The sequence below is a fragment of the Notamacropus eugenii genome, chromosome 6 (genome assembly GCF_028372415.1).
Source record: "Notamacropus eugenii isolate mMacEug1 chromosome 6, mMacEug1.pri_v2, whole genome shotgun sequence".
In the NCBI taxonomy this organism is placed as follows: Eukaryota; Metazoa; Chordata; class Mammalia; order Diprotodontia; family Macropodidae; genus Notamacropus; species Notamacropus eugenii.
Window position 1 is genome coordinate 291,860,580 of NC_092877.1, and position 12,496 is coordinate 291,873,075.

General features: G+C 37.5%; 1 protein-coding gene across 2 annotated transcripts in view; it reads right to left on the reverse strand.

Annotated features, from left to right (window-relative positions):
* VWA8 (von Willebrand factor A domain containing 8) overlaps nucleotides 1-12,496 on the reverse strand; it is a 442,786-nt gene that overhangs the window by 341,814 nt on the left and 88,476 nt on the right. For both annotated transcript variants that reach the window (XM_072617119.1, XM_072617120.1), the window contains 5 exons: nucleotides 11,043-11,210; nucleotides 6,188-6,352; nucleotides 5,458-5,507; nucleotides 3,513-3,621; nucleotides 1,072-1,176 (listed from right to left, as the gene is read on the reverse strand). In XM_072617119.1, the coding sequence (XP_072473220.1) occupies nucleotides 1,072-1,176; nucleotides 3,513-3,621; nucleotides 5,458-5,507; nucleotides 6,188-6,352; nucleotides 11,043-11,210 (597 nt within the window). The remainder of the gene's footprint in view (nucleotides 1-1,071; nucleotides 1,177-3,512; nucleotides 3,622-5,457; nucleotides 5,508-6,187; nucleotides 6,353-11,042; nucleotides 11,211-12,496) is intronic.

The window sequence follows — 12,496 nt, forward strand, 5'->3', positions numbered from 1 at the left end:
TGAAGCTAGAGGATCTAACAGAAGGTTTCTGTAATGGTTCATGTGAGAGCTGATAAGGTCCTGATAAGGAAGTGGCCATGTGAGTGGAGAGGCCATTTACAAGAGCTATTATGAAGGTAGAAATGACAGGACTCGGCAGCAGATTAGATATGTAGGGTAAAGAGTGCAGGGTGATACCAAGGTTTCAAGCCTGGGTAACTGACAGAATGTGATGACAGTAATAAGGGAAGCCTGGAAGAGAGAAGGGCTTTGAACATGCGACACAGTTTAACGCAGAGATGTTGATACTTAGGAAGTTCACATAAAGACAGCATGTCAGTGAACCGAAGGTAGGCCTTAGCTGCAGAAGGACCCAATTCAAGTCCTCACTCAGACGTCTACAGGATGTGTGATTGTCCACTTTCCAACAGCAGCTCCACCACTGTCATTACTATCACCTAGATCACAAATCTCAGTGTGAGTAACCAACCCTGGATTTGCTCTCTTGGCCCCCCTTAAAGAACACAATGCCCAGATCTGTGTGACCTTGGGCAAATCATCTAACCTCTATGAGCCTTATTTGGACCAGCTGAAAGGAAGGAAGGAAACAAGCATATTAAGCATCTACTACGTGCCAGCCTCAGATGATTCTAATAGCAACCCTGGGAAGTAGGTGCCATTATAATCCCCATTTTACAGTTGAGGAAACTGAGGCAGATAACAAGTAACTGAGGATGGAGTTGAGCTTAGGCCTTCCTGACTCCAGGTCCAGCACTGTATCCATCAAAACACCTAGCTGCCTTTTATGGCTTCGAAGATTCTTTCAGGCTCCTAATCTATTATCCCTATTACCTCGTTCCCTGAGTTCCACTGATGTGTTTCAGACAGAAGCTTGCCTCCTCCGTGCTTCCTGTTCAAACTCTCTGGATCTCTCTGATAGGCCATTTGGATTCATATTTCTCATTTCCTGTCCTCCCACCGCAAAGGTTCCACATATAAAGACGTGTCGAACACTGCTCTGAGCCACCCAGTGGCCTAAAAGCCATAGTTATGCTTCCACAGAGCTTAAATAACACCACATCAGGTCCTTACTTTTAAGACATCTTCTACTGCCATCTTGCCTTCGTGTCCTAGTAAAATTGTGTAAGGGTAAAGCCACTGGATTAAATGCTGGACTGACATTGTAGGAAAGGAATCCTAATCGGAAGAAAGAAAGAAAAACACATAAAACACAGTGTTCAGTATTTAAGAAAAATGTGATAATCACCACATAAATCCTTTTGGGAACTGACAAATCATTTAGAAGAATGTTCTCATTTAAGGGAATAGAAATGTGGATTTTATTAATGAATCCCTCTCATTTGGACTATCTTCTTCAATACTTTAATAAAGCTTGGAGCTCACCAGTATAGAGATTACAACTGATAAATCCTTTCTGCTGCCTGGCTCCTGACTAGGAGCTCCTACAAGCTTGCTCAGGGGATGATGATGATAATAATAACATATAACAATAATAGTAATGACGATAATAACAGTAGCAGTTTGCAAAGCATCCTACAAATACCTTATTTTATAAATACACTGGGTGCCAGCATTATCCTCGTTTTACAGATGAGGAAGCTGAGACAAACAGAGCCCACGGTCACTCAGGTAGTAAATGCCTGATGCCACGTCTGAACTGCAGACTTCCTGACGGCAGGCCCAGCACTCCATCCACTGTACCAGTACTCAAGAATCCTTCTCCTAAATCTTTTGATATTGTACAGATACGAACAGAGTCTGCCACATCACGAGGCTACCTCCTTTTCTAGTCATACATCTTTCAAACGCTATCACTTATACTATTTCTCTTGAAAAAGGTCTTCATTAGTCACATGCTGCAGCACTTCAAAATTCTCCCATGGCTCCATTGTCCTACAACTTTACTTCCTGACATCCTGGAGGTCCATGATTCCCAATAAATAATGAATCACCAGAAGAATATTGGTGAATAACCATTGGCTTTTGTTTCAGACAGAAGCATGTGATACTTAAAAGCACTGCTATATTTCTCGATGAAATACAGCATACTGACCTCCTATTCATTTCTGGGTCTAATTCTTTGTGCCCTTATAGAGTATGCCCAAAATATAGGTATTGAATAACAACTTCTATGGGTTGTCAATCCAATTTCATTTTTCATTCACTGGGGTATTACTCTCTGGATACTTAGTCAAACTCTTTGGAATGACTGTAACTCTTAGTAAGAAACTCTACAAGACTTGAAAGGTCATTTACAAATAGTAGTAGCTAGAAAATCTCATCATTTATAGAAAATTCTTCTTCCATTTGACTTCGAAGATATCCTCCATGTCAGTGACAGTAATCTGTGGCAAGCATGTCTCCCTGTTTTATGCCTCATTTAATAATAATAATCAGAAGGGTATCAAATAAAGTGATCTATCATGGTACAACAATGAAGTAATATTGTCTAATTTTAGTATACACAGGGGACACGTTGTCCTGTAGAGAAGAGGCATTAAGCTGGCACTTTGCTTTACCCAAATCAAATGTTTTTTAAAGTCCATAAATTTATTCATAGATTTTTGCTTTTAAAAAGATAAATCACAATTTTATAGGGCTTTGAGGCTAGCAAAACCCGTTAAATATGAGTCTCACTACAACTTTGTCAGGCAAATATTACATTTGTAACAGATGAGCAAACAAATTTCCAAAGGTTAAATGACTTGCTCGTGATCAAAGTGTTAGAGGTGGGATTAAAATCCAGGTTTTCCTGATTTCGAGTTCAGAATTTTTTCCAATATACCAAACTGCTTCTATAACCTTTGGCCTGGCAGGGAAAACTGTCCAACATCTTTCTTTCCCTAGAGCCAATCACAGAGGAATCAGGGAACTTTAGAGCCAGAAGAGACAGTCAGTTCCTGGCTAATAATAACCATAAAATTAAAGCAGCTCACATTTTATAGTTCTTTATTACATACATTTATCTCACTAAATCTTCACAATAAATCTCTGAGAAGATATCAACATTCCATTACTCTACATGTTAATCACAATAAGGAGTGTTCCTCAGTGCAGCTAAAGGCACACTGCAGATAAGAATTCCGAGGGATCGTGGCTAAGTAGATATAATACTGGGTTTGGAGACAAGCACGTCCCCCTTTGACATGCACTGCTTGTGTGACTCTGGGGCAAGTAGCTTCAACTCTCTAAACCTCAATTTCCACAGAGCTGCGATAAGGATCATATGTTTTGCAAAGCTTAAAGTGAAAGTATTATTATTATTGTTGTTAATAATACTATATAACCAAACCTCAATGAAAGAATTCAGACATGGTATTATAATTCAAGAAATAATGAAAACAAAAATAAAACCACTTCTCCCCAATGACTTATGCTTAGAAACTATTTCTTTCTGGAAATTGTTTTCAAGTCAGTCTCAAAGTATCAATCAATAAAAACATAACTTGTTTTATGAAAAAGCCACATTGTTTTCACCATATTTGATGCTCAATACTTCTTTACACACGTACCAGGATTTGAACTGCAGCTGGTAAACTATCTAAAGGAAAATCAGGAAGTCCAAGTGTAGAAGATTCTTGAGAGCAGAGCGTAGTAGCAAACGACAATACCTGAGAAACCCTAAGGAGTAAAGTTGAACACAAGTTTAATTTTATCACATTTTAAGCAAGACATAATTAGCAACTTCAGTGATTACCATGCTCCCACATGCCAGTGACTCAGCCTGGTGCTGCCCATCTCCCCCTGGCTACTTGCTTACTCCTACCACTCTCAATGCCATCCCTCAGTTTTCACACTCCAGATACACCATCTGTCTGCTTTCATATTAAATCTTTTCTTTAAATCTTGTCATGTCTCCCCTGTACTAAAAACAAAAACACCAATCCATTCATCCCTACTACTATTGTACTCTATCTCTTCCCCCTTTTATCTATAATTGGTGCCTCTACTTCCTCTCCTCTTCTGACTTCTACCAGGAATTTGCAATCTGGCTTCGAAACTTTACATGCAAACCAAAACTACTCTCTCCAAAGTAACCAAGCCTAATGACACTGTCAGTCATGCTCTTTCCTAATACCCTCATCACTCTCAGTTTCCATGACACTGCTCTCTCTTGTTTCTCCTCCTCCAAGTTTGACTGTTCCTTCTGTCTCCTTTGCTGGATCTTATTCCTGTCATGCCCACTAATGAGAAGCATCCTCCAAAGCTCCATCCTGGGCTCTCTTCTATTGTTCCGATCTGGCTTGGTGATCTCATCAGCACATATGGATTTACTGATCACCTCAATGCAGAGGATTCTCAAATCTACTTATCCAGCTCTAACCTTTTGCTGATACCCAGTCTTTCTTCTCCAATTGCCTAATGAATATATCTTAAATTCAACATGTCCAAAACTGAACTCATTATATTTCCTTCAAAACCCTTCCCTCTTCTCCTGCATTGCTATTGAGGGCAGCACCATCTTCCCAGTCCCTCATACTTGCAACCCAGGTATCATCTTTGACTCCCCATCACTCTCATCCTTCTCCATATCCAATCTGTTAGGAAATCCTCCCAATTCTAGCTTCACAGCATCTCTTGTGATCCCCCTTTCTCTTTTGATACAATCACTACCCTGATGTAGGCAGTGATTGGATTTCTGCTTTGTCTCTCTCAAATCCCTCCCTATTTCAGTCCCTTCTTCCCCCAGATGCCAAACTGATTTTCTTTAACATGTGGGTCTAATCAATACGACCTTCTTATTCAGTAAACTCTAGTGGTTTCCTGTTACTTCAAGGGAAAAATACAAAAATCTTCTGTTTGACCTTTATAAAGTCTTTTACAATCTAGTCCAGTCTTCTTCTATTTCACTGCTCCCCATATTCTGTATGGTCCCGTGACAATGGTTTCCTTGTTGCTCCTTGAAAAATGACACTTTGTCTCCTGACTATGGGCTTGCACTGGTCATTCTCCCTTGCTTGGAACTCTCTTCTCTTCCTCTTCCTTTCCAGTTCCTGTTTTTTCTGGATTCCTTCAAATCTCAGCTAAAACCCCATCTTCTGCAGGAAATCTTTCCCAGTCTCCCTTCAATGTTAGTGCCCTCCCTCTGAGATGGTCTCAGATTTACCCCATATAACTAGTATGCACATACTTGTGTGCATACTTTCTCCCCCTTTAGAATGTGAACTCCCTGAGGGTAGGAACTATTTTTGACCTTTCTATCCTCAATACTTCACTATGTACTTGGCATATAGCAAACACTTAATAACTGCTTGTTGACTTCACAAAACTCCATATCATTTAAAGATGGCTTAACAACTTATTAACATACATGAAATATACATTTCAATATCTATTTAGATCCCTCTGATTACAATTCCAGTCCTCAGAATAAATACATTTCTAATTTGAGGATACACTCTAAAAATTTATGGTTGATTCAACATGGTCTAACATAATATACCCTGAACCACTTACCTCTCAGCAGCAACATTGGACCCAACTGAGTATAACAATTTAAGATGGTCCTAAAGGAGAATATGAAAACACTCATCAAATCAATTACTCAGGTGTACATGAAACATAAACATTTCTACCCTCCTAAATGAGCAGATGCTAAGCCATTTACATCAAAATGTCCTCCCAATGTACAATGATATTAATCCAAAAATAAAAATATCTTTCAAGATTTAATACCACACACTCAGAGAGAGAAATATGGAAGTCACTCACATAATGTAACAGATCATGTTTGTGTATGTGTATGTGTTTGTGTATCATGTTCTGATTTGTTATACGATTTCTTTCATTTATCTTAGTCTGACTACATAGCATGACTATAGTGAAAATATACTCAATAGGAAAGTATATGTAGAATCTATACAGAATTGTATGCAGTCGTGGGGAGGGAAGGGGGGAGTGGGGGGTAGGTGGGGGGGATAAAATCACAATTGTATGGCAGTGACTGTTAAACATTAAAAAATAAAAAAATAAAAAAAATAAAAAAAAAAGATTTAATACCACTGTAATTTCTCTTGTTGTATTCAGAAGAACTTGTCCAATCTAATTTGGATTTACCACTTAGGGATCACACTCACACACACACACACACACACACACACACGATGCAGACTACTTCAAACACTGGATTCATTACGTTCAAATATAAAAACTGACAAAAACGTTTAAAATCCTACTTTATACTAACCTTAAAGGGTAGATAGTAAATATCTCTTGCTTGAAATCGAGAGCGAAGAGGAGGATCTAAAGGATTTCCAGAGTACCTGGGTACTGGTAAACCCAGGGCAATCACTCGAAAATCTTCACTAACTCTAACAATCTTCCATGAATCTAGCTCTGTTTTAGTGTGCTCCTACAGGTACCAAAGGACAATAATTAGAATGCAATTTACTGATGTAAGGCAGTGAGATTCATATGTTCTTATGAAGCTCCTACTATGTATTCTGATTAATCTTAGCTCATGACAGTTCTGCATCAAGAATATGAAAAGTAAACTATCAAGCAAGAAAACCGATCTGAAATGTGGTAGATTACATCACAGGGAGCAGAATGATAGTGCTCAGGATCTGTTAGTAAAGGAATGGCAGCCAACAGAAAATAAGGTCAGATGTAAGACAGGACAGGTGGAGGAAACACTACATACAGCTTCATAGGCTAGAAGTAGAGTCAGAGAGGCAAATCATTTACATGAGAGTGACTGGGGACCAGAATAAGTGATGGAACCTAAGAGTGTCTTCTCATCACCTGACTGAACCTTATAAGTAACCAGTTCTTCCTCAGTCCACCTTCTTTCTGGGAAGATACTGACAAGTGTCTAATCAAGTGCTATGCAGATTTAGGTGTTGAAAAGATAGAACCTTTTTAAGGTTTAGATTCAACCAAAGCAAAAATGAAATTTACACGTACACAAGCCACAGTTTGTTTTTTTCCTGAATGCTAAGTCTAATTTAGAAAATGCTTTGGCAGTATCAGTTTGGGTTATCAGTTGTGTTAAACCTAGTGAAAAATCACATTTTTATGTAATTCAGTCTCCTAGGTCCTAAAATGCCACAATCTAATAAGGCTGTAATTTCAAGGCTGGAGGTGGTGGGTTGAGTGGGGGATATACTAAACGCTATGAAAAAAAATCCAATATAATGAATACTTTCAATCAAGTTTAACTAAAAGGACTCTGAGTTTACAATGACATTTACTTTTGAGAAGATTGTGTGTAGTCAGATAATTGTTATATGAAAAAATTTGCAAAGAACAGCTCTAAAACAAGAGGCAGCACAATCCTATTTTCACCTGACAAAACCCTGCTCAATGTATTTTAAAAAATGACTTTTCCAAAGTCTAGGCACAAATCCACAATAAAGACACAAAATAAGAGAAGTCTTTTATCATCAAATAGTCAGTTAATTTAAAAAGAAACACATCTGTTTGAACAACACAGCAAGAATTTTTTCTAATCAGCTAATGTGAATGCTATTAGCTAATACTAATAAAATAAAAGTCATTTGGCTATTAGAAAGGGTAGGAGAAAGAAGGCTCTGCATAATCAATTCCCACAAATGAATTTAAAGTCAATATTCATTTTTGGAAATTAACTACAACAATATTTTAAAGTCATGGTAATTAGGTTATTTTCAATTATATCCTCTAATTGAACCAGACTGAGATCATTTTTAGAAAATGTTGGAAGAAACCTATCAGACAGTAGAAACACAAGCATATGAACACCTATTTAAGAAGTTATAAGAGAATCCCAGAAGTCAGTCTAACCCATACTTGAAGCATGAACTCCTTCTACAAAGTCGTCCCCCAAATCTACAAAATCCACCTCTGATCAAAGACTTTAAATGATTGTGAACTCACTATATTCAGAGGAAGTCATTCCATTTCAAGTCTGTTTCAACTGCTGGAAAGTAATTTCCTTATATTAAGCTGAAAACTGCCTTTCTGTTACACCTATCCTGGTTCACAAAGCCATGAGTTGAAGGTACAGAGAAGTCATGCCCTCTTCCACATGACAATCCTTAAAATATTTTAAGGCTGCAATTTGGCCACACCATAGTTCTTTCTTCCTTAGACTAACATTTCCATTTCCTATATCTTTCTTTGTATCCCCAGTACTTAGCATAACACTTGACACATAACAGGTGCATAATAAATGTCAACTGACTATCTACTAAAATTCCTGGGCCTTTTACCACATTAACCGTTCTCTATTTATGACTCCCTCATCTTTAATCTGGATATATGACTTTTCAAAATCCAAGTGCTATAGCATTTTATATTTATCTTGAATTGATTTTTCTGATATCTTGATAATTGATAATTATCCTGAATATTATTTATCTTATAAATGTAACCCATTCTTCTACACTAGGGATCATCAAACTATTGCCAGAGGCCGATTTTTGAACAGCCTTAGAGCAAAGAATGATTTTTACATTTTAAAATAAAACAAAGTCAGGCTGAGGGCTATAATTTGCCAACTCCCATTCTATCAAGATATTTTGGTGTCCCAATTCTATTTCCAATGTATTAATCACTTAATACCCTAAGCTTCATATCAACTACAATTTTAATTAGCAAGCCATCAGGTTTCATCAAATCTTTTTTTTTTTATTTCATGATTTCATTTCTATAGAGAATTATCAGTGAGAAAATTCCCTCTACCAACGCATATCAGCACCTGCCCTTCAACTACGACTGAGAGAGAGGTTAAGTGACTTGTTCACAATCAAAAAGGAGTATGTGTCAGAGACAGTATTTGAACCCAGAATCACTGCATCAGATTCAGAGGTGGATATTTACTGAGAGGTCATCTAGCCCAACCCTCTTATTTTAAAGAAGAGGGAACTGAGTTCCAGAGACACTTAAGTAGTAAGTGGAAAAGAAAGGATTTGAACTCAGGATTCCTGACTCCAAAACCAGCACTCTTTCCTCTGTTCCATGTGTGCCTCTGAGGCCAGGTCTCTATCCATAACTAAGTGCTTTTGCAAGTTACTGAAAATAAAGTATAGACAAAACCAGCCTCTAAGACAGAACTCTATGGCACTCCACCATGTATTTTCCTTCAGGGTGGCATTCATTCATTTATTAATCTCCTCTCTCTGGGTTAAGTATTTTAACAAGTTCCAAGTTGAACTAACTGTGCTATCTTCCAGTTTGTGACTCTCCACACTGTCAATAAGGATTTCCATGACTGTCAAGTGCCTTGTGAAATCCAGTCACACTGTGTCTGTGGCATTCTCCTGCCCTACCACTTTAGTGTTATATCAGAAAAAGAGATAAGGAGAATGTAGAATGTCTTGTTTGAAATTAGCCCACACGCCTCGGCAGTTAGTTGTCAGCACAATCCTTTGTGAGGTGCTTATCAAATATGTTTAACAAAGTATTTTAAAACCAGGAATTGACACTGAATCCACAATAATCTCCCTTCTTCCCTGTTTTGAAAATCATCATAACCACTGCTCACCTCAACTTTTCCATTTTTAATAACTCCTCAAATAGCAGCTCAGCAATCATCCCTGCTATTTCTCTTAGTACCCTAGATGTAAAAAAGGTAGCTGAATTCCCTTTATATCTCCTCATTGATCTTAGGTTTTCAATAATAGTTAATCATTTTTTGCTCTTTTTCCAACTTCCCTTTCTTGAGAGGCAACATGGCACAGGAACTAGAATGCTAGACTTAGCCAGACTTGATTTTGAAACTTATCTTTGACATTTGTTAGCCATTTGTCTAGGAACAAGACATTAAACATCTCTGAGCTTCGCTTTTCTCATCTCTAAAATAGGAATAATAATATCTGTGGTAGCTATGAGGCTCAAATTAGATAACCTATGTAAAATTCTTAGCAAATTTTAAAGCTATAAATGTCACCTATCATTAGAGTTATTGTTCCACTTTCCTGAAACTTAAAAAAGAGAAAATAATTACTGCTCCGTTATTTACTACCTGTGTGACCTTGAGAAAGTCATTTCAAATCTGGGAGTCTTAGTTTCTCTCTTCTGTAAAATGGGGGTTAGGGAGAACTGGACTACTCAATGAATGACCTCAAAGATCCCACTGAGTTCTCATTCTATGATCCTTTGACTAAACTAGATTCTAGGATGCTTTCCAGATCTAGAGCTATAATTCTATGATCCCCCTCCTTCCCATCTTTCTTGACACTATTTTTATAAGACTCAACCACTCTTTTATATTGACCCTCAGTTATCTTTCCTTTCTGCCAGCTCTTCTCCCTATACATCTGAGCCCATCAATGAGCTTTCTCCTGACCAGTTCCATTGTTTGTTGTATTGGTGGATCAGAAGACTGTCAGATAAAGCATAAATAAACTTCAGAAAATGATACCATACCACACCATTTTATTACTCAAAGGAGTAATTTGATTCCATGTCACTAGAATTTATTTCTTGAGAGCTTGTCATAGTTCTTGAACCAGCTTCCTTTTATGAGTCCCAAATTATTCAGCCTAAGTTATTCATAGATTGATAAATGAGCTAGACAACATTACAGAGGAATAATACTTAAAAAGCAACAATCCCAACAAAGATCTGCTATTTCTGGTAGCAACTGGGGACGTTTGAATGAATCAGTCCCAAAGTATCTGCTGAGCATCATGCTAGGCAAATAGGGAGTTACAGAATAGTAAGAAGCTATAGAAAGATTAACAGTTTCTTGCCAAAAAAAGGAGGAGAAAGACCATCAGACATTTGGAAAATGCAAGCAGATGTTATTTCACTAAGCAGCAGTCAAGGCATATAAGTATACACCATAGGATTGACTGAGTATAACTGAAAGTGGTTTACCTTCAAATGGAATCTATGAAACGGCTAATATCTCAGAAACCCTCCCTGGGCAATATTCACATGAATTCAGCCAACAATATGTCAACAAAAGGGCACTAGACAAATGACTGAGTCTTATGGATTTGTCAGAGGAAATGGAGTGGTTATGACGGTCATTTGGGAACAGAAATTACACAGGAGTTTTCCCTACTTCAAGATCAAAGTAAAGAGAAAGCAATAGTACTTTTTCCTCTGCTTACCTGTAAGAGTTTGTCATAACGCTCAGCAGACATGAGGAAGCGTCCATCTTCAAGCTGCATCTCCCTGTTCTCCAGCAAGTTGTTCAAAACAGGCAAGACATTCCTTTCTGCCTTCTCCAAGCCTTCCAGCACAAGGGTTCTACCTTCTGTAGCGGCACGGACAGCACACTTTTCCCCACAATAACAACAAAATATCAAAATTAGGATATGAAAAACAGCAGAATATGGTGTAATTTCACATGAAACCTAAGGGAAAAATGAAGCTATAAATTATAGGAAACAGTGTAGTATAAGGTACCATGAATGCAAAATGTTGGACAGATAAACTATTATGTTTGGTCAGTCTGTCAGGAGGTTTGGGAGGATGGACTGGTTACAAAAGAAACTTCAGTGAAGGGGGAATATAATGGGAACTAACTGTGGCATAGAAAAACAGCCCTATCAATAAAGCTTAAAATTAAGATAAAAGTCATGGTACAAAGTAGGAATCTTAAAAGGAAAAGCCACTGGCAATAACTCTGTTTTTTTTTTTCAATGACCCTGGTTGAAGGCATGTTATCTATTCATTTGGAAAAATTAGGGAATATGGAGTTGTGGGGGTCTAATGATAGAAAAATCATTTAGCCTAAATACACACAACAAGAGCCATGATCACCAGGAAAAAAATACCTATGGAACAAAAAGGCAGGAAAGTGATAAATGTTGGAGGGGATGTGGAAAAACCACGACATTCATCCACTGCTTGTGGAATTGTAAACTGATTCAACCATTTTGAAGAGCAATTTGGAATTATGCTGAACGAGTTATAGAACTACCTATACCCTTTAATCCAGCAACACCTCTGATAGGTTTGTTTCCCAAGTTGATTACGGGAAATAGAAAAGAACCCATATATTCTAAAATATTTATAGCAACTCTCTTTGTGGTAGTGAAGAACTGGAAGTTGTGGGGATGTTCATCAGCTGGGGAATGGTTGAACAAGCTGTGGCATATGATCATGACGGATATTATTGTGCTACGAGAAATGATAAGTTCGATGCTTTTAGAAAAACATGGATAGATTTCCATGAAATAACAGAGAAATGAGGAAAACCAAGAGAACATTATATACAATAACAGCAATATTGTTTTAAGAGCAATTTTGAGCATCCAAGTCATTTTGACTATTATAAATACCTAAATTAACTACAAAGGACCTACAGAGGAAGATACTATCTGCATCCACAGAAAGAACTAATAAATGTATAGTATGGATTTACAAATATATATATATATATATTCACACTATATATCCATGCATACACATATATATATGTGTGGACGTGGGTATGTATTTGTGTCTAATGGTAGCCACCTCTAAAGAGAGGGAAGAGGGAAGGGGAAAAAAAGAAAATAACTCTAGTATATATTTAAAAGGAAAAGCAAGTTGTATATAATAGAGTTACAGTTTCATT